The 18,578-nt window shown below is 43.3% G+C and overlaps 1 protein-coding gene across 9 annotated transcripts in view; it reads left to right on the forward strand.

The window, feature by feature from the left end:
- EBF1 (EBF transcription factor 1) overlaps window positions 1-18,578 on the forward strand; it is a 283,091-nt gene that overhangs the window by 18,819 nt on the left and 245,694 nt on the right. For all 9 annotated transcript variants that reach the window (XM_055717825.1, XM_055717826.1, XM_055717827.1 and 6 more), the window contains exon 6: window positions 636-704. In XM_055717825.1, the coding sequence (XP_055573800.1) occupies window positions 636-704 (69 nt within the window). The remainder of the gene's footprint in view (window positions 1-635; window positions 705-18,578) is intronic.

Here is an 18,578-nt window from a genome sequence, read left to right on the forward strand (position 1 = left end):
CTGCTTTGTATCTGACCTGATGCAGGGCACCAGCCGCCGGAGCTGTGCTCTCCGTGGCATTAGCGATCATTAACATGCTCAGAAAACTTGGGGAAACAGGCACGCTCGAGCATAAAAAAGCCGCTGCTGATGGCGCTTGCATTTTAGCTCCCCCATTAACAACAGTGTTTCTTGGAGGGAGAATAATTGTGCTTCTGGATTTCGGGGGGAGGTTTCCCGCTAGCTGAGAATTGTGTAGAAGCAGGAGTATCTTGTAACATAAACATTAAGCAAATGTAAACCCCAGGCTCAGTGGGTAAAAAAAGCTGCCTTATTTTGTGTGCGAGTATATGTGGGACAACTGTTAAACCCTATGGAAAAGAGGCTACATATAGGCAGGTCTCCCTGTTCTGGATGATCCTTGAATTATTATTTGTGAAAGGGGCAAAACCCCTCTCTTTTTATATTTTCCGTTGCTAACCAGCTGTGCAAGAAGTTAAACATAGTAATTAACCCATATGTGACCCACTACATTTGACTGATTTCCAGGCAGGGACCGAGTGGTAACTCTAGCCGGCAATTTGAACCTACCATGTTCATAATGATGATTTTACAGTGTAATGGTCGCACTAAATCCTTTCACTTTTGCTCTGTAGCCGCTGTTGTGACAAGAAAAGCTGTGGCAACAGAAATGAGACTCCATCAGATCCAGTGATAATTGACAGGTAAGGACTGCTATTGTTTCCTTCCATTTTTCTTTCTCCCCTGCCTCATTATAATGAAACACCTGCCCTGTGTCGCTAATGGGGAAGAATTAGGAGTATATATGGATGAAATTTTGTTTTTGATACCGAATTAGTTGTGCTTTGCAATTGCGATTGCCACGGAAGGGCCGTATAGAGGATAACGGAGCGACCTGCTCGTTGGAGGGCTCCAGTTCTTGTAACTGATTCATGTGCATAAAGAGGAGATTTTTCTTTCTGACTTTCTGTGGCTCAATTCACATGCTATGCCAGGGAAGCTTCAGGAATAAAATAATAATAGTTTGTGATTTATGAAATGTGGTCGGGTGCTTATAAATATTTAACTTTTATTTGAAAAATGTTTGAATCATTATCACTTAGCTACAGTAGTTCTGTTGGATGCAATCCATCTACATTTTAAGGTTTTTATTTATGCATAAAACCAGTTAAAAAATAGATCTGCAAAGTAAGGTTTTTTCCCTCCTCTTATTTTCTTTGGTTGGAATACTATTTTGACTGTATTGTCAGCTGATTAATTCATTTTAGCCTGTCTTAATTATTGTGCTTTTAAACGGATCCATATTGCTAATCTGATATCACTGGGTAAATCATTGGAGTACAATACATCTATTTTAGTTGTTCTGAGCCATGTGTAGTTTTTGTGCTTGCCAATTATGCAAAATGGTAGCCAAATAGTAATTTTTACATTTTAATTGTCCAAACTCATTGTACGAAGCCATGTGTGATAACCAGGTTATTATGCAGCGTTACTCTAGAAGAGTTAAATGGCCATGAAGCACTGAAAGTGTCTGTCATCAGCTGAGGAAAGCAATACCCTTGCACTAATCTGTGAATAGAGGGACCCTGAAGGGAAACTACCTACACATATAAGGGCAAGAGCACAGAATAGTGGGCTTCTCCTTGCATTATTGTCTGAGTTAATGTTGGCGATATTAAGTTTAAAGTATCTTCCGTGCCAAAGCATCCGTGTTATGGAGGAAGGCGGCAAGGGTTTGGTGCGTTGGGTGCCACAGGCAGAGTGGTCCAGGGCTGTGGCAGGGCCTTGCCTGGCATTGTGCTCGTCCAGACTCCCAGATTTACAGCTCTCGTTTGAATTTGGTAAGAAAGTGTGTATATTGGAAGCTTATAGCAAGTGTTTTGGTAATAAGTAATCTTGAGAGTGTTTAAATCTCAGAAGATATCTCTATCTATTTTAACTAGGCATATTTTCATCTTCTGTGAGCATTAGGTAGTACCAGGGAAAGTGGGGGGAAGAAAACCCCCAGTGAAAGCTGTATAGAGATGTGTTTTATAAGCACGCTGCAGAGTTGAACACTATAAACATGGTGTTAGAGTGGCATTTTGAGCAACATGAAAGCTACAAAATTCACATGAATTTTTCATTGTACTGGAAAGTGAGATGTTAAGATGCTAATGGCAGGTTTACGGAAATATTTTGTTTAACTATCTAGTATGCAAAACTGCTAGTTGCAAATCATTTTAAATTATGAGAGCCAGAGATGCTGTCTGTTACGTGCTTCCTGCAAAATGAAGAAAACAGTTACATGAAAAAAACAGATTTAGCTTCCTAGCAGTGATCGGTTTATCAGTCTTTACGTAAATTGATGCAAAAGGTACCGGTTCTGAAGATTATTTTTTTTAAAATGCAAGCTAAACGTAACGTAAAGATGATAATACAGACCCTATCTCACCACCTATGCTGAATCACGCCCGGCTTGTGAACGGGTTAAGCTTTTAAGTTCTTCACTTGGTTTTAAATTGTGACTTTGATACAGAAGGTTGATATGACTGTGGTTTGAATAACATTTGATTTTGACCTGTTCCTGTGGGTTGCAATGGTATAAGAAATTTGACTCAGCAGTACTGTAATTAGCCCTCCCCGTGTTTTTGAAACAGGATTGTGTTACCTGGATTGCATTAGTGTGGCTTCTATTGTTGCCGCTTCGCATCTGTCCCAGTAGGGTACTTAAAACCTTTTCTTGGCCGGGGCTAGTTCAAACAATTTAGGCCAAATAAGTATGTGCTTTATACAGTTAGTGGTTTTAGTGATGTTTCTTGTGACATTTATCCTATTCATTTTTTCCCCCCTTTTGGTTTGGAAAGGATGAAGTGATCTATATGGAGCCTTTTTTACCTTAAAACGAGTCCTTTAAAATCGTTCTAACACTAAAACGCCTGCACAAGTCAGAACATGTGTTTAGTTGTACTCCATTGTCGCTCCTCCATGCGCACAATTTTTAACTGTTATGTCAATTGAGATGCGAAACCATATTTAGCTCTTTTTATTTGCATGTGAGCTTAGAGAATTCATTTGCCATTTGGGCTAAAGCACTCCCACATGCCTCACGCTCTGATAAAGTCTTGCCTATGGATTTAATCTAACTCCTGCCTCAAATCCTGCGAATCCACAGACTCTGACCTAACATAGAATTTAATGTAGGATCTATCCATGGGATTTTTGACATATGTACTTACATGGAAATGCTATCCTCTTCTTACATGCTGGAATACTATTTTGGATTGATTAATTCTCTTTGATAAGGCTAGAGAAACTTGGGATAGAGCGCGCTCGGTCTTTGTAGTGGTTTAGTGAACTTGGCAAAGAGGCTGTTTGGCAACTTCAAAGTTATGCACGTTGTATTCTTTCTCAAACCCTAGATATATATAAAAAGTAAATCCTATATTTTTATTTAATCAAAATGTGGGATTTAAAGAAAAAGTCTGTAGTTGTGTTTGAAATAGGATATGACTTTATCCTGTATAAAACTGCTTTATACTTTGCTCTATTATAGTATCAGCAGATGCAGCAGTGGAAGGGACCTAAAGAAATTTATACTCGTAGAGTGATCTGAATTTTCTCTGGAGAACAAAATAAATCTATTATGCTTATAGAGCAGTCATTTCAAGGAAATTTCTTGGAAACCTGCATGTGTGTCTGAATCATCTTCTTAGTATAGCCTGTATATTTTATCGCTAATCCAGTTACATGTGTTGAGATGAAGCTCTGATTGAACAGGAACTCATTTTAAAAGGGGTATTATTGTCACCACACAAACACACAATTCGTCCTGAAGGTGCGGTGGCAGGGCTGTATTGTAATCACACTTAAAGAAAACACAGAGCACTTCCTGTTATTAAATTAAATTCTAGATTGATTTAACTTTCAAATTGTAACTCATATTTGAATTTAAAAGGTTTGCAATAAAATTCCTGGGAAGAAATTGAATAAATTGTAGTTTTATTACCACTCTGGATATCCTGGTGTCCTAACCTTTTTCCTTACAGTTATCTTAGTTCAATAAATAAAACCTCATTAGACTATTCCCATTTCAACGAGTTTATTAAATTTTACAGGAGTAATTAGCATAAGCTGTGCTAATTTTTCTGCAAGACTAATGAGAGAGCTTCCTAATTAAGTTTGCTTTGTAAGAATCAGAAAAGATGATAATGACAAAAGTCACATAGGGGAGAAAGTGGAGCTTTATATTATTCCTTGGTTCAGGAAAGAGGCTCCTCTCTCAGCATTCCATTCCAAAATTTTCCACCCAATTTCCCATTGTCAGGACCGATATTTAAGGGTGTTACCCATGCCTGCTGGGGTTTCTTTACCTTTTATGGCTTCATCCAGTAAACAGGAGTCCTACAGACTGATAAAGTAGGAATAACCACTGCAATTCCAAATATAGCGGCAGAAAAATCTCAACATTTAGGATCGATACCATATACCTCCAGTTTGTGATGCTGCATGGAAAAAGGGCTGGAAACAGCCCGCTTGGAAGTTGCTGGTTCCCCCCAAATTTTGCTTCTTCACAGAGTACTTGAGCAAGCTGATAACGGTGACCTGAAATCAGCTTTGCTGAGATTTACCAATACAGATGAGACCTACTTAAGAAATCTCACCACTGTCCTTCTTCTGGACAGATAAACTTCAGTTGTGGTCTAAGTCCATGGGCTTTGTGCTGGAGGTCCCCCCGGGGTGAGACCGTGTACCCTTAGGTAGCAGCTCAGCGTGAGCATCACCAGCGTCTCTTCAGACCCTTGCCTGGCAATACATTGAAGTTCTTCACATGCTGCTTTGGATGCAATTTATTGAGCAACGAGGCTCCCTCTGGCTCTGAAGAGGCAGTTTATGCATTTCCAGGGCAATCAGAGCTCTTGTCCGTGGAGCAAGGGTGGGGACTCGTGGAGTGGAGGCTGCAGTACTTTCTACACTTTATTATCAGGTGACACCAAGGTACCTTTTAAGGCATGACCTGCTACCAGTGTTTCAAAGGTCTGTGTGCTTTTGACACCTCCTGTATGGGATGCTTGGTGGTGCTTTCTGTAATCTGTCCCCAGCATACCCAGCTGCCACGGCTATGGAGGGAGCTAACTCACCTACATATGTTTTTGAAATCTTTCAGCCTTTAACTTGAAAATTTTTATGTTTGTGGGTAGGATTTCACTGTGCAATGACATGAAAAGAGGCGTGAATGACTTTCAATGTCTCCATTTTACTGCTTTACAAGTCATCACGTAGTGGATTGTATTTTACGGGCCTGATTGTCTTTTCATCCTAAATACTGGGCAGGTGGAAAAATGACACAGAAGACTGTATCACACTCACTGAATCCTCCCCACAAACACACTTGTTAGGTAGATGCGGCGATTAATGCATTTTGCAGTAGCTTTCCATGCCTGGAGGGAGGGTGACGGGGATGCAGGCGGGCTGGCAGAGCCGGCCAGCTTTGGGAGGGGTGCTGGCAAGAGGATGAGGCAGGTTTTGCTTGGGAGGGAGCTGCTGAAGATTGCTTTGCGGCAGGGGATGGGCTCAGCACCGCAGCTGATCCCCACCCAGGCTACAGGGACAAGGGCTCATCATAGCAGTGGTGTCACAGCAAAGCGGCAGATGATGCTGGGTGCTTTGGCACTGGTCCCTCTGCAGGAGTCCCCATTTCTGCCCTGTCCTGCTCATAACCTTGGTCCCCCTGGCCATATGTGGTACCTGAACCTGGCTGGCTGGGGTCAGGGGGAATGTGTGTGTGCTGGTGTTCCTGCTCCCCCTTTGCCCATGCTGGGGACAGGGCTGCAGGAGGCTGTGGGTCCTGTATGGCCTGGGTCCTTGGATGGGTTTTGCAAGCGGGAGGGCTGGCGTGGTGCTCTCTGGTAGACCTCAATGTAAGTGATAAAATGCTCCTGGGCCTGAATATCTGGCCATTCTCTTGAGTCTTGTACTGGGAAGTCTTGCCTCATTGCCACGTCCCTTCTAGAGCCAGATGGGAATTATTGATCCAGCAGGGACGGAGTCTGGGGAGCAGAAACTAGGCGACAGAGGACTACCCCCAGCACTGCACAGAGATGTCTCCCAGGCTGTCTATGAAGGCTGTGCTGCCTAAACCCTCTAAGCCTCTAAGCAGGGCATTCAGATGTGCAGAAGTTGGCCTCGAGCATTTCATGTGAGCTCCCGGAGCCTGTGAACCCACACATTTCTGAGAGGGGAGGGACTGAAACACACATCCTCAAGGATTTTGTTGTGATTGATGCAGCTGAGAAGCATTACCCAAAACATTTCCCACATGACTTAGGCAACCAAAGGCATTTTGAGCTGTTGTGAGATAAATGGGAGACTCTGATCAGTAGATGCTTCTCACACAGACATTCAGACAGCCCCTCTACCAGCACTCCTCATGCATGCAGTGTCAGTCCTCTTTCTGGTGATGAAATCACTAGAGCTGGGTAGCTTTGCAAGGATTCTTGCAAAAATCTCTTGGTTTCAGCCTGTTGGGGTTGGCACATATCTCTGCCACTTCAGAACTCATTTATTTTGCTCTTGGGGTTGAGTGAACTTGGTCAGGGTCAAACCAGCTTCTGCTTATTGTTTGTTCGATTTCTCTCCCCTCAGCCTCCAAGTATAAGAAGTTTTGTATAATCTCAAAACTATTATGCAAAACCTTAATTTGGTCTCAGCTTCACTCAGGAGGTTTGTGATTTTCTCAGCAAACCTGTTCTGAGTTTTCAGTTTGTTATAAAACCCCAAACCAGGCAAGTTTTATGTGGTTTTGGGTTTCACTGCAAACATTTCACACTACTCTAATAGTTACTTGCTTCTCTCAGCAATGCCTTTTGAATCTGCAGCTAGTGTTTTGGGCTTTATTTCACTGTGATCTTATGCCTGATTATTACTATTTAATATCATGGTGATATAACAGAGGCTGCTATCGCAAAGAAGGCTCATTGTGCTGGGTGCTGTGTAGTCTCTAGGTGGGTAGATGATCCCATTCCTGAAGACAAGTGGTTCTCCTGACACAGTCTGGAAATTGAGATTGAGATTTTTCTATGGAGAATAAAAAATGCAGCCTTGTATTAAATGTCCTGCGAATGAGGGAAACTGAAGACCAGTCTATGCTATTGCTTTTGGTGTTTGACTGTCGTCTTTAGTGCTCACCCACAGCCCTTTGGGGCTTGGCTAGTTGTGCTGTCAGTCCAGAAAAGTGACTTGAGTGGATCTGCTGCCCCGACACCCCAAGGTCAGTGTGTCTGTATGGCTCTGCTCTGCCCTGGGTGGGTGGTGAGCCTGGGGTGACAGCTCTGCACCTACTGCTTTCAGAGCTGTGGCTGCGGCAGGTTGGCAAGTCCCTTGGGCTCTTTCTGAAAATCTCAGTCTTGGTCAGCAAGGGTTAACAGTTTTAGGGGACTGCACTGGTTTGTCCAAGTCCTCAAAGCCCATCCTGAAGACCCTATGGTTTGCTTGTGCAAAGGAGCACTCCGAGGTCTGAGACCTCCTGGATTATTCTGCTGCTCCTTCAGACGGCAGGATTTGGGCACCCAGGGTTAGAAGTGCTTTAAAAAGTTTGGCTGCCTCTGTGTAGTGACCTCCCGCAGCATCAGGAAAGCTCTAAGTGTGCTGGGTTGGTCCCACGAGGAGCCCAGGGCCTGGCAGGATGATCCACCCCTTTGTTTCTGATCACAAAACTTCAAATGTGCTGTTCATACCTATCGATTTCTTAATATGAACTCCTACTTCAAAGCGTGTCCTGCAGCGGGGAGGATGTGCTCGGTGCAGTGGGCTACCCAGCTCCACGCAGCTCAGTGCCAGTTTTTCTCTTTCTCAAGAGTGGGGATTTTTTTTTTTGGAAAAAAATACTGGCTTTTTCTCATATGCATATATATAAGTACACACAGTTTCTGGTGTGGATAAATTTCCTGTTCCGTCTGAACACCTGATTTATTCCCATATTTGCTGTCACTGTGGGAATGCATGCATGAGTAAGAGCGATAGGAAAATGTATTTGCAGAGATCATCCTCAGTTTTAATGCTGATTAGCTAAAATTGTTCTGAACATGAAAAATGTGTCTTAGCTCCATCCCAGTGTTTACTGGGTAAAAACATAACCCAAGCTTTATTCTGCAGAAGCTGAGGTGTATCCGTAAATTTCTTCCTGTGAGTAGTCATAAGTGTTTGCATGTTGTAGCCACCAAAATGTATTTTAAGTAATTGGCCATATCTACAAAAATAACTGTGCTAAATTAAAATTCACTTCTCCCTGCTGGAAGTATTTAATTTTAATACAAAATCTAACTGATAAAGTTAAAAGAGTAAGAAAAAGTTGTAGGTTTCTGTGTAAATCATGACTGAGATAACTTTCTAGAAATGAATTTAACTCCGTTCTTAGAGAGCAGCAAGTCTCTGTAGTAGTAATGGTAAATACTGGTATGAATTTTTCTCTTTCCCTTTAGCATCACGTTTTTTTTTTTTTTTTTCTGTAAAAGTTCTGGAAAAGTACAGAAAGGCCATACAAAGTTCCTAGTGTGTCACATTAGCAACCTTGCATAGGTAGTTTGTGATCAGAATATATTACTGTATCAAATGAGTGTTTACTTTTTTTGCTAAGGACAGTATTTTAAAGGTTTTTTTTTTTTTTTTTTTTAAAGCTGAACGAATAATTTTCTACCTGCTTTTTAAAAATAGTGTTTGGAAATAGAAAATGTGAAAACAAATTTTCTGGTGCTGTTAAGATGTGAACTATATGAAATGAGTTATTAAAAGGCTTTATATCAAGTCACTGAAATGATATACTGGACAGTAGTAAGGTGACCCAGATATAGAGCCTTTCAGTGCAATCATTGAAATGCTATGAACAGTACTGTTTTGTCTTTGGTTTCTTGCTGCCTCTAAAGGTGTAGGCAGATGAAGATAACTTTAGAAAGAGTTATTTCTCCAATTACAAGCTTTTGTCCAAGAGCAAAGACAGATTTTTAGACTAACAGCATTCACTATAACAAAATTAAATTCCCTTCATCTGACAAGAAGCTGAGTTTGGCAATAGGTTGGGATTTTTGGCTGGAGATAGGGCAGAAGCTGCCGTCTTTACCCCCTGTTTTTCCCCGCAGCGGTGACCCAGGTTTGGAGGGGAGCGCAATGGGGAAGGGTGGGTGGGCACTGGGTGGTGTCACAGACAGCGAGAGTAGCGTGGCCACCAGTACGCTTGGGGACATCGTTTTCCCCTTTGCTGGTGACGTGCAGGTTCCCCTTCAGAGTGGTCCGGGGGGGCGGGGGCAGGGAGCAGCATCACCACTGCCACCCCCCTGCTGGCCCGCCTGGATGCCCGGCCAAATCCCTCCCGTTTTGTAACAACGCGGTAACGTCCAAAATGGCATTCCACAACTATGCCATCTCGCTAACCGGCTGAGGCACAATAGTTCAGTAATGTAATATAAAAAGTAATGGTGTTAGCTAACACATCCTTAATAAGATATTGTCTGCTGCTCTGCCATATGCTACCGAGCAGGCTTTCCCTCTGTGGGGCTTTTGAGTTCTCTCAATAAGATTATTTCAAATACTCTAATCCTGAATCATTGACATGAATACAAAAGCCTAGTGACATCTAATAGATGCCTCTTAGCTTTGCTTTTCCTCTTGTTCCTTTCCTTTTTCTTCTCTTTTTACCTGACAAAAAGCTTACAGACACTTGGGCTCTGTCTCTCAGTACCAGCATGTGGGTCCCCTCATGAAATATAAAGGAGGAAAAAGGGCTGACATAGGGCTGATAAGCCACAGAGCAAAGGACCATAGATTAAAAGTAAATGCCAGTAAATCCTACCCTGTACACTCAGTTGTTCTTTTATTGTTTTCTTTAACTCTTCTAGTGCCACGCTGGACTAGAAAGAGACGAAAAATGGGGTTTAAAAAAAAAAAAAAAAAAGGGCGACGCTACAACGACACAGTGCCAGAGTGCTGAAGGCTTGCTGAGCACTTGGGTTTTCTCAGCCCTCCTCTCACCTTGACTTTCTAATCAGAGTTGCAAATTGTTTCAGCTAATCACATCTTTCATGTATCCGAATGTTTAGGTCATTTTTTTCAAAGATTAATCCTAAAAAAAAAAAAAGAAAAAAAAAAAAAGACACTCCCCAAGTGACATGATTGTGATTCTGGAAAGGATAAATTTTATATAAAGTAGATGTTTGGAAGAATTGATATCCCACTGTGAGTGCCTAGCCATAAAAAAAAAGGATCTTCCTCTTGTTAGTGTTGTCTCAATAACTGTCACGAGACAGAAAATCATTTTCCTGTTCATCTTCTTTTGGATTTTGTCAAACGGTTCATCTGTTGATTCCAAAATTTGCATTTGGAAAAAGTTACTGGTTCAGGATACAGCCAGTGTCTACAATGGGTTAAAAGGAAGCTGATTAAAACATAATCATTTTCCTCCATTTTCTCCATGATTTTGCAGGGGGACTCACAGGCTTTCCTGACCAGGATAACCATCCGCTTCCACCCAGTTGAGTCAGGTCTTCTCTGTAATCTCCCTGAATATAATCTTTCAGTTGGATTTTTTGGCATCTGCATCACTCCATAACCATTGGCTGACTTCCCAGATGTTAAGTCACTTTGATAAGTGGATGTTAAAAACCACTTTACCTAGTTCAGATTTTGTAGGATGACACAAGAAGAGGAGAAATGTCTTCTGTATTCATTATAAAGTTCTTTGCTCTAAAAGAAGAGGAAGAAAATTAGCCGCACTCAGAGCTATTAAGATCTGATGGTAGCGTCTGCTCCGTGTGCCCCTGCATTGCTGGCGCAGTCCCACACCAGCCAGGATCTGCAGACGGGAGCACATCCCATGGCATGGATTGCTGGGGGTTCTGCAGACAGGAGGAGGAAAGGACCTGCACATGTTTTGTGTAGCTGCCCAACAGCTGGGATCAGGATTTGGCCCCTTTTAAAGAAAAATGAGGGAGTCCCACTGGGTTACAAAGGAACGTCCTCTGTAATCCTGGATTCTTCTGGGATCTAGGACAGAATTTGTTTCTCCAGTTGGGGTTTGTGTGCTAAAAGCAACTCTGTAAAACTTGGATTTTTTTTCTTATCTCTGGGACTTGGTTTCCCGTCAGCACCATGGGCTGGTGTTAGTGGGCTCCAGCGGTCTCCGGGCTCTGTGGGGCTGGCCGGGCTTGGAGCTGCTGAGGGAGGGTTGTACAGCGGCACAGTGAGAGGGTCTGTACCCCCAGGAGCTGTTTAAGCAAGACAATCCCTAGGCTACATCTGCCTCCTCTTTTTTAAATAGCACAGGGAGTGCTGTAATAGCTCTGGCATTCTTAAAAACAGAATAAATTGTACTGTGGTGTGGGAGGAAAACTCACTAAATGCCGTTATGTGTATACAAATTGTTGTCTGTTGTGTACTGCATGGCAGGAGAGAGAAACTTCTCTTTTTTTTTCTGAAGGATTGCCCTGCTGTGACAATGGTAACTTAATTTGTCAGAAATTACAAGAACATTAATACATCATGCCCTAATGTGTCATTAGTGCATTAATACTTCCGAAGTCATTGGACTTCTTCTAATAAATGCCTTCAAAGTTGGCTGGGCATTCATAAATTTGAGTTTTCAGTATTGTAATTGTAATTGAGATACCTATTTTCCCTGATTAATTCTTGGACTTTGTATGTAATAGTCAGCCTTGTTGACATTCACAGCCATCCGCACTTGAAAGACTAACATGCTGTTAGTTAATATTTGTGTTATTCTAATAAGTGGCATGATTTGGAACTCTCCCCTTGCCCCCCCCTCCCCACCAGAAAAAAAAAAAAAAAAAAAAAAAGGTGGGGGGGAGACTGTTCTCAGGGAAACAAAAGAGAATTTTGGGAATGCTTTTTGCCATGGTAACCCAGTTATTGCTCATTAATCTGTCACGTATGAAACGAGTTCCAGACTACAACACACTTAAACAAGGCAGCGTTTGGGGGGGGCTCGCCCCCGCGGCTGCTCTACCTCTTACCTGGGGCAGCAGCAGGGCCGGGCTCTGGGGCTGGAAGGGTTAACTAGTGCAGAAAATCCCATCATGTGCCTGGTTGGCTCTGAAAGAGGGGGACCCCCAGCCTGCTTGGGCCACCTGGGCTGCCTGGCTCTGCCACCCCAAAAGCAGCTCCCCGGGAGATGGGGGAGCCCCGGCGGGCACCGCTGCTCTGGCTGTCGGGGCTGCTGGTATCTCCAGAAGGAAGGAAGGAAGTTTTTTTCCTTCATTTCCAAGATAAGGTGTCATTCATGAGAGCAGCCTGCTGAACTAATCAGGTTAATTGAGAGGCCCTGAATAGCTCTCATTGAGCGGATCCCTCCTTCCTGCTCAAGGCAGATAGTGCAGACGGAGAGATTACAAGTGCTTTAAACTCTTTCTCTCCATCTCTGAATTTCACACCGATTTCGGGATGACGGGGGTCAGAGTAGACGTGTGACACTGAGGTTGTACAATTTAGCTTTGCTGGGAGGGAAGTGTGTTTTGTTTCGGTTTGTTTTTTCTTTTACTCATCATCGTTATGATTATTTTTTAGTGTGGCCAGAGCCTCGCAGCTCTCCTGATGCCAGGGACACCCTGCTGATTTACACCAGCTGGAGTGGTGTAAATTACTCCAGTGTTTTGGAAAGATGTAGAGGACTAATCCAGTCGTGTGACTGGCTCTACATTGACTCGCTCTTGAATGTTGTTAATATTAAAATTATTTCAGTCCTAACTCATGGCAGGGCTGCAGGAAACATTAATTTTAAAAAGATGTTTTCAGTGTTTGAAGCAGATAGCAGTTGGTTTTATTGCTTTTATGGTATCATTTCCCTTTAAACCCTTCTAATCGAAGTGGCTGTACATAATTTTATTCAAGTTTACCAGAATGTGAAAGCGTTTCCCTCTGGATACTCCTGCCAAATTAGGAACATCCAGTCTCCAAACCTCACTGTAATCTTCCTACTTGCCTCAGTCTATTACATTTTCTTTGCAAATATTGTAACTATTAGAGTGCAGGAGAGAGAATTTTCAGGAAAACAAATTCCCCCAAAATAGTATCCCCCACCCCCATCCCTCCTCTGAGCCAAACTGGTTGCTTAGTTCAATTTAAACACAAGCATCGAGCATCGTTGGCCACGTTGGCCCCCCTCCTCCCCCTGCTTTCTTTTCCTTGGAAGTTTCAGGAATGACTTTAATTATCTCTACAATCAAATTCTCACTGCTGTCCCTGTGAAAGCGTGTAGTCATGGATTGCTGGGATTATTTTCTTTAGCACTTGGGGATAGAGAAACTGGTTGTTTGGAAATGAGAACCAGCTGGGTTCTCAGAGCTGGCGTTTGGAGGGAGCCACTTTGCACACAACCCCGGCGCTGAGCAGAGTCGTGAACTCAACCCCCAAATTACCAGCGCTTGCTTTGCCCCATGGGATTATGCAATATTGGGGCTGATTTTTGTTTATCTCATTAATATGCATCTTCAGGGTGGCTGCTGCCAGGGCTTGCTTTAACTCCTCACAAAACTTTACTGGGGCAGGGGTGTACCCTGCAGTCCCGTCCCCGGACATCACCTGCCTAAAGCATAGATAAGAAAATTACCCCCCAGTACTCAATAACTGTGTATGAGGCGTGTGCTGCAGATGACAGGTAAGCAGGTAAAAGAGGATTAATACAACAAAAGAAAGAGCAGAGGTAACTTCTGTTATCTTGCATCTTTCGTTGCCCTAGAAGAGAAGCTGCAGGGGTGACGTTCTTCCTTGCTTGGAGAAATGAGTTACTTGTCATACTTTATTAATCTGTTGTAGTGCCAAATTCAGTTTGAAATTAGGACCATACGTCTAGTCAGAAATGATATGACCTTTTATATATATCCAAAATATATATACTTTTAGCTCAGTATTTTGTCATAGGGAAAGGTGAGAAATTGTCTTAATTTAGTTATGAGGATGTGCATTCTGAGATGTTCCACTGGATGTAGGGCAGCTGCTCCAGATTTCTGTCTTTTTAAGGGAGAGAAGTGTTCATGCTTTGAAATACAAGGATTTGTTTTTATGGTTTATTTACATTTAAAAGCATCAATATAAAATCCATATAATTTCTGCTTTAAGGGTTCTCTCACACTCCACACACTTGCACACAGCCTGAGTTTCACTGCAAAGTGTTGTTAGGGTGTTTACATTTGAAATTGTGACTTTTTAATGTTTGAAATGCAATAGTGACTAATTTGGTAGCTTAGGTAAAAAGTCCAGAAAAGAAGGCTTCCAGATCCTTTACTAAAAAAAGTTTATAGCAAAGAAAATGATTGATTGCTGTGCTCTGAACAGCTATTTCTATATGATTTGATTTCTTTAATACCTGAAATATAATGACTTTGACTCTATTAATATCCTCTTTAGCACAACTACATTATTTTTTGAAAGATGAAACCATTTAGCTCTGAACATGCTTAGATCATACCATGACCTAAATACTCTTATGTATCTCACAGACACACATTGTTTTAGAGTTTTAAGCTGAAACAAATATTCTGCAGCCACTGTGACACTAACATTTGAGTGCTTTTCCACTTCTGCATGTTTTCTTCTGCTGATGGATTTATTCAGTGTTTCAATTTATCATCTTATATGTATGTATTCGCAGTCTCACATGCATACCGTGGGTTTGTATTTTTGGTTTTAATCTGGATTTTCCATTTATTTTTTCTTTCCCCCCAACAAATAACTGCTGTATTTCCAGTCACTCAAATTTGGACAGAATTTTACTTCCTGTTTCAAAGGTCAAGGAAAGCTGACCTCAACAGCAGTGTTGAGGCTGCTGAATTATTCATATCATTGACTTTGTGTCAGCTTCCACATTTGTGCAGAGGGATGTTTTATTCATTTATCTCATTTAGGGACCTGCTCTGCACCTGTTTCTACCATTAAGTACCCTGTAATTTGCATTTGATGCTAATTTAGTTTCATATCAGCCTGGTCCCCCCTTGTTAATTTAATTTTCTAAGACCCTTTTCATTACAGTAGAAATGTTTCCCTCTTTAAAGCAAACATCTATACAAGTAATTGTATAAACTGCCTTTTAAATAATATCTTTTAGAAGATTCCATCGTTTAATTCCTTAATTCCTATAATTAGCCATGGTTTGATTAATGTTTCAAAGGGTTAAATTAAAATGCAGAATTACTCAAATGCATGCCTGAATAATTTTCTCTCTGCTGATAACAGTTTCTGCATTGCTGCTTTTATTCTACTCGTGATTCTGAATATTACATGTACTAACAAGCACTAATTTTCCTTATGTAGTGATTTTCCTCTGCTAAGCGATAAGTTTTTTAACATATAATTGTTGGAAACTCCGTATTGCCAGTGAGATACTTGATTTTTTAATTCTGATCGCTTGTAAACAGCCAAGGAGAAATGCTGTGACTGAGGAGCTGCTCCAGTTTTCTTTCCAGATTGTAAGAAACTGTAAGAGATCCTTTATTTTGCCAACAAACGTCACGGCTGTGTTCTTACAAACAGCCTGATTAGCGCCAATTGCTACAGAGAATAATTTGGAAATATTTACAACCATCATGAATTTGTTTGTGTAGGTGAAAATTTACATATGCTGTGATCCTACAGGGCAACAAGTTCTGTGCTTGTCGCCTCCAAGCACATTTATGCATTTTCGGTGCAAGAATTTGGCACCGGGGTAAATAAATGACCAGAGGGGCTATAGGGGAAAATCCAAGTCCCTTCACTCCCCTGTGGGCTTATTTAGAACAAGGTTGGATAATTGCAGCTGGGAGTGGGCGCTGTGCCTCTGCCTGTGGGGCTGGGATATGGACATCCCCTCCCCTCCTTCCCCAGCCAGGGGGAAATGCGAGCAGGGGCTCAGGGGTTTCAGAGGTATGAAGCGCCCATCCCTCGGTGGGTGTCGGAGAGGGGATGGGGGACATCGGTAGAAACATGGGGCTGGGAGCAGTGGGGTTTCATTACCCCATCAAAACACCTTGTGCTAATTCCTCCCTCTGTTTACAACGTGTGTGTGTAGAATGAGGGCATCTATCCCAGGAGACCATCCCCCTAAATCCTGCCATGCCTTCCTGGGAGCAGGAGAGATTTGGAGTTTGGTTCTGCTTTGATGCTTCAATGATGGTGTCTGGTGCCTGGCCAAGGCTCTGAGCGGGTGCCAACCCACTGCTGTGGTGCCGTGTGTGGTGAGAAGGATGCAAGTCTGGTCACCTTTGCATTAGCTTTTGGTTTGCCCCACCAGAACATGCTCAGCTTCCTCCAAGTCCCCCTGAAGTCAGGATTTTGGGAGAGGTACCGCAGGTTGGGCTGAAAGGAGGCTGCTCTGCTCTTCTGCTTTTGTGTGGAGCCTGTGGGGCTCCCGCTGCAAACTGCCCAGCACTGTACCAGGGGCCAGGTTTGGCTGTGATGGTCCCCAAAGCATGACTGATGTTACATGATGTGCTGCTTGGACAGAGGAGCCCGAGACTTGGGCCCTGGAGTTGCTAATAGCATGAGGATTTAATAGCCAAAATTTGTGCTGAAGGAAAACCTCTGTTTATCCATTGCTGTTAGGATATTTTGCTTTTACTCTTTTCAGTTGCAAAGATATCTTGTGGGCTCTGTTTGTGCTGGAAGAACCCCCAGATGCTGCTGTTGAGGCTCCAGAGTGGGTTTGTCTTGGGGGTGCACTCCTGAGCGCAGCCGGTTCTGGGAATACCAGGGTTGGCTGATGGTTGGACATGAACGCAAGTACCTATGAACATCACCTCTCCGAGCAGCCCCCAAATTCAGCTACTCATAGTTTCTCCCCCTTTATTTTATTATATACTGACAACAATGGCCTCAGAGCTGGGCATTTCCTGAGTATTAATGACCAGATGGGGTTAATGGCCCTTGCTTGTGCCTTAAGCCATCAGCTCCTCCCGACTGGTCATTAATTCCCAGGAAAAGCCCTCTGTGGAGGTCATTATTGCTTAATTATCTCCATACACTTTAATGCCAGTTTTGACAATGTACAGTCTCATACTTTGAGTTATAGGTACTTTATAATTCATTAAATAGCTTATCATTAAAACTGCAGATGATCTTGATTATTATTTATTAATGTTTTCCCTTTGATTTTTTTTTTTTTAATCTGATGCTCCAGTGCTGTGGTAAAGAGGGGACAAAGGTAGATGGAGTATGGCTCTGATGCTGAGAACATCCGTGCGGTGGGCTCTCCCTGTCTGGAGGGGTCTCCCTGGCTCTGAGAGGTCCCAAAGGTATATGCCAGACCCCAGCTCTGAGCTCGGCTTGCTTAGCCCTCCAGGTCCAGCAGAAAAACTTGAGGAATGGGATGGCCACCTCTGCTGAAGCTCCTTGTGCTGGCCCCATGCTGTGGGAACGTTGGCAGGATCTGGCCCATGGTTTTGGCAGGTTTTGCCTCACTTTTCTCCTCACCCTGGACCAGATGCTGGCTGGGGGTTTGCTCTGGGAGCCCTTTCTCACCTTGGAGAGTTGTTCATGTGGTGAGCTCTCTTGGGGTTGATGGTTTGGCCCTTTCTCCAGCAGCATCGGGTTGGTGATGCGTTCTAGTGCAGTTAGGTGGTGTGGAAAATAAATGGGACAGGCTTAAGCCAAGTAGAGGAACTTTAATTTGTACTTTATAATAAGAGCGTGCATCTCTTCCTCCTGGGAGAAGCTTCTCTTTCTGTCACTCAGGTGTCCCTCTGCGTGGTGTGACAGAGCTGCAGCTGCTTCTGGCTTTGCACCTGCAAGACCCAGGCTGGCTGCGCTGCCTGCGTGCGCTGGGAAACGTCCCGTACCAGCACTGCCTTGGCTCTGCCTTGGGCTCCTCACTGAAATCACGACCCACGGAAATGGCCAGAGGAGCACTGATGTGTTCTGGTGCCCTCCCTTAGATAACACCGCCTCTAGGGGAATTTACTCTCTTATTTACCCCAAATGGCCCAATCCTGCAATCTTGCCTAGTTCTGCCCTATTTTCCATTTTTTTTTCCTCAGGCTTTGCAAGTGAAATGTTGGGATAACAGAACACTAAGCCTTTGTGTTCAGGAGCCCTGGTCAGCACCAAGGGGGGGCTGTGACCCTGCTTGAGGGACCCCGGCGACCCCTCCCATGCCGGCTCGGGGACCATGCTGCTGCCCCGTGCTTGCAGGACCTTGCAGTGGCAGGACTCCGTCAGCCAAAAAACCTATTAGGATGTTTTTTCCCTGTACTCAGTCGTCACTGGTGTTTCTGTTGCTCTGCCCTGACAGCATCAAGTTGTTTAGGCAGTAATACCACAGATTTGGAGCCGTTTTCTCCGTTACCTGCGCCTCTGTTGGTTTTGTGTTTGCTGGAGGGAAAGTTGTGTGTGGATGTGAAAATACTGGCCCCATTGAGCTGTGCCATCGCCTGCAGAGGAGGCCAAGATTGCACCCACTGAATTTGCTTTTCTACCTCTGAGCTGTGTTTGTTTACAAAACCTTCTTCTGAACTGCTATAAACTGCCCAACCGATCTGCTTCCCAGTCCCAGTTGGCTCTGGCCTTCCCCAGAAACCAGTCCCTTTTGATTAAAATCATCTTGTCATTTGAAAGCAGGGAAACAAACA

This window comes from Falco cherrug, chromosome 8 (assembly GCF_023634085.1).
Source record: "Falco cherrug isolate bFalChe1 chromosome 8, bFalChe1.pri, whole genome shotgun sequence".
Lineage (NCBI taxonomy): Eukaryota > Metazoa > Chordata > Aves > Falconiformes > Falconidae > Falco > Falco cherrug.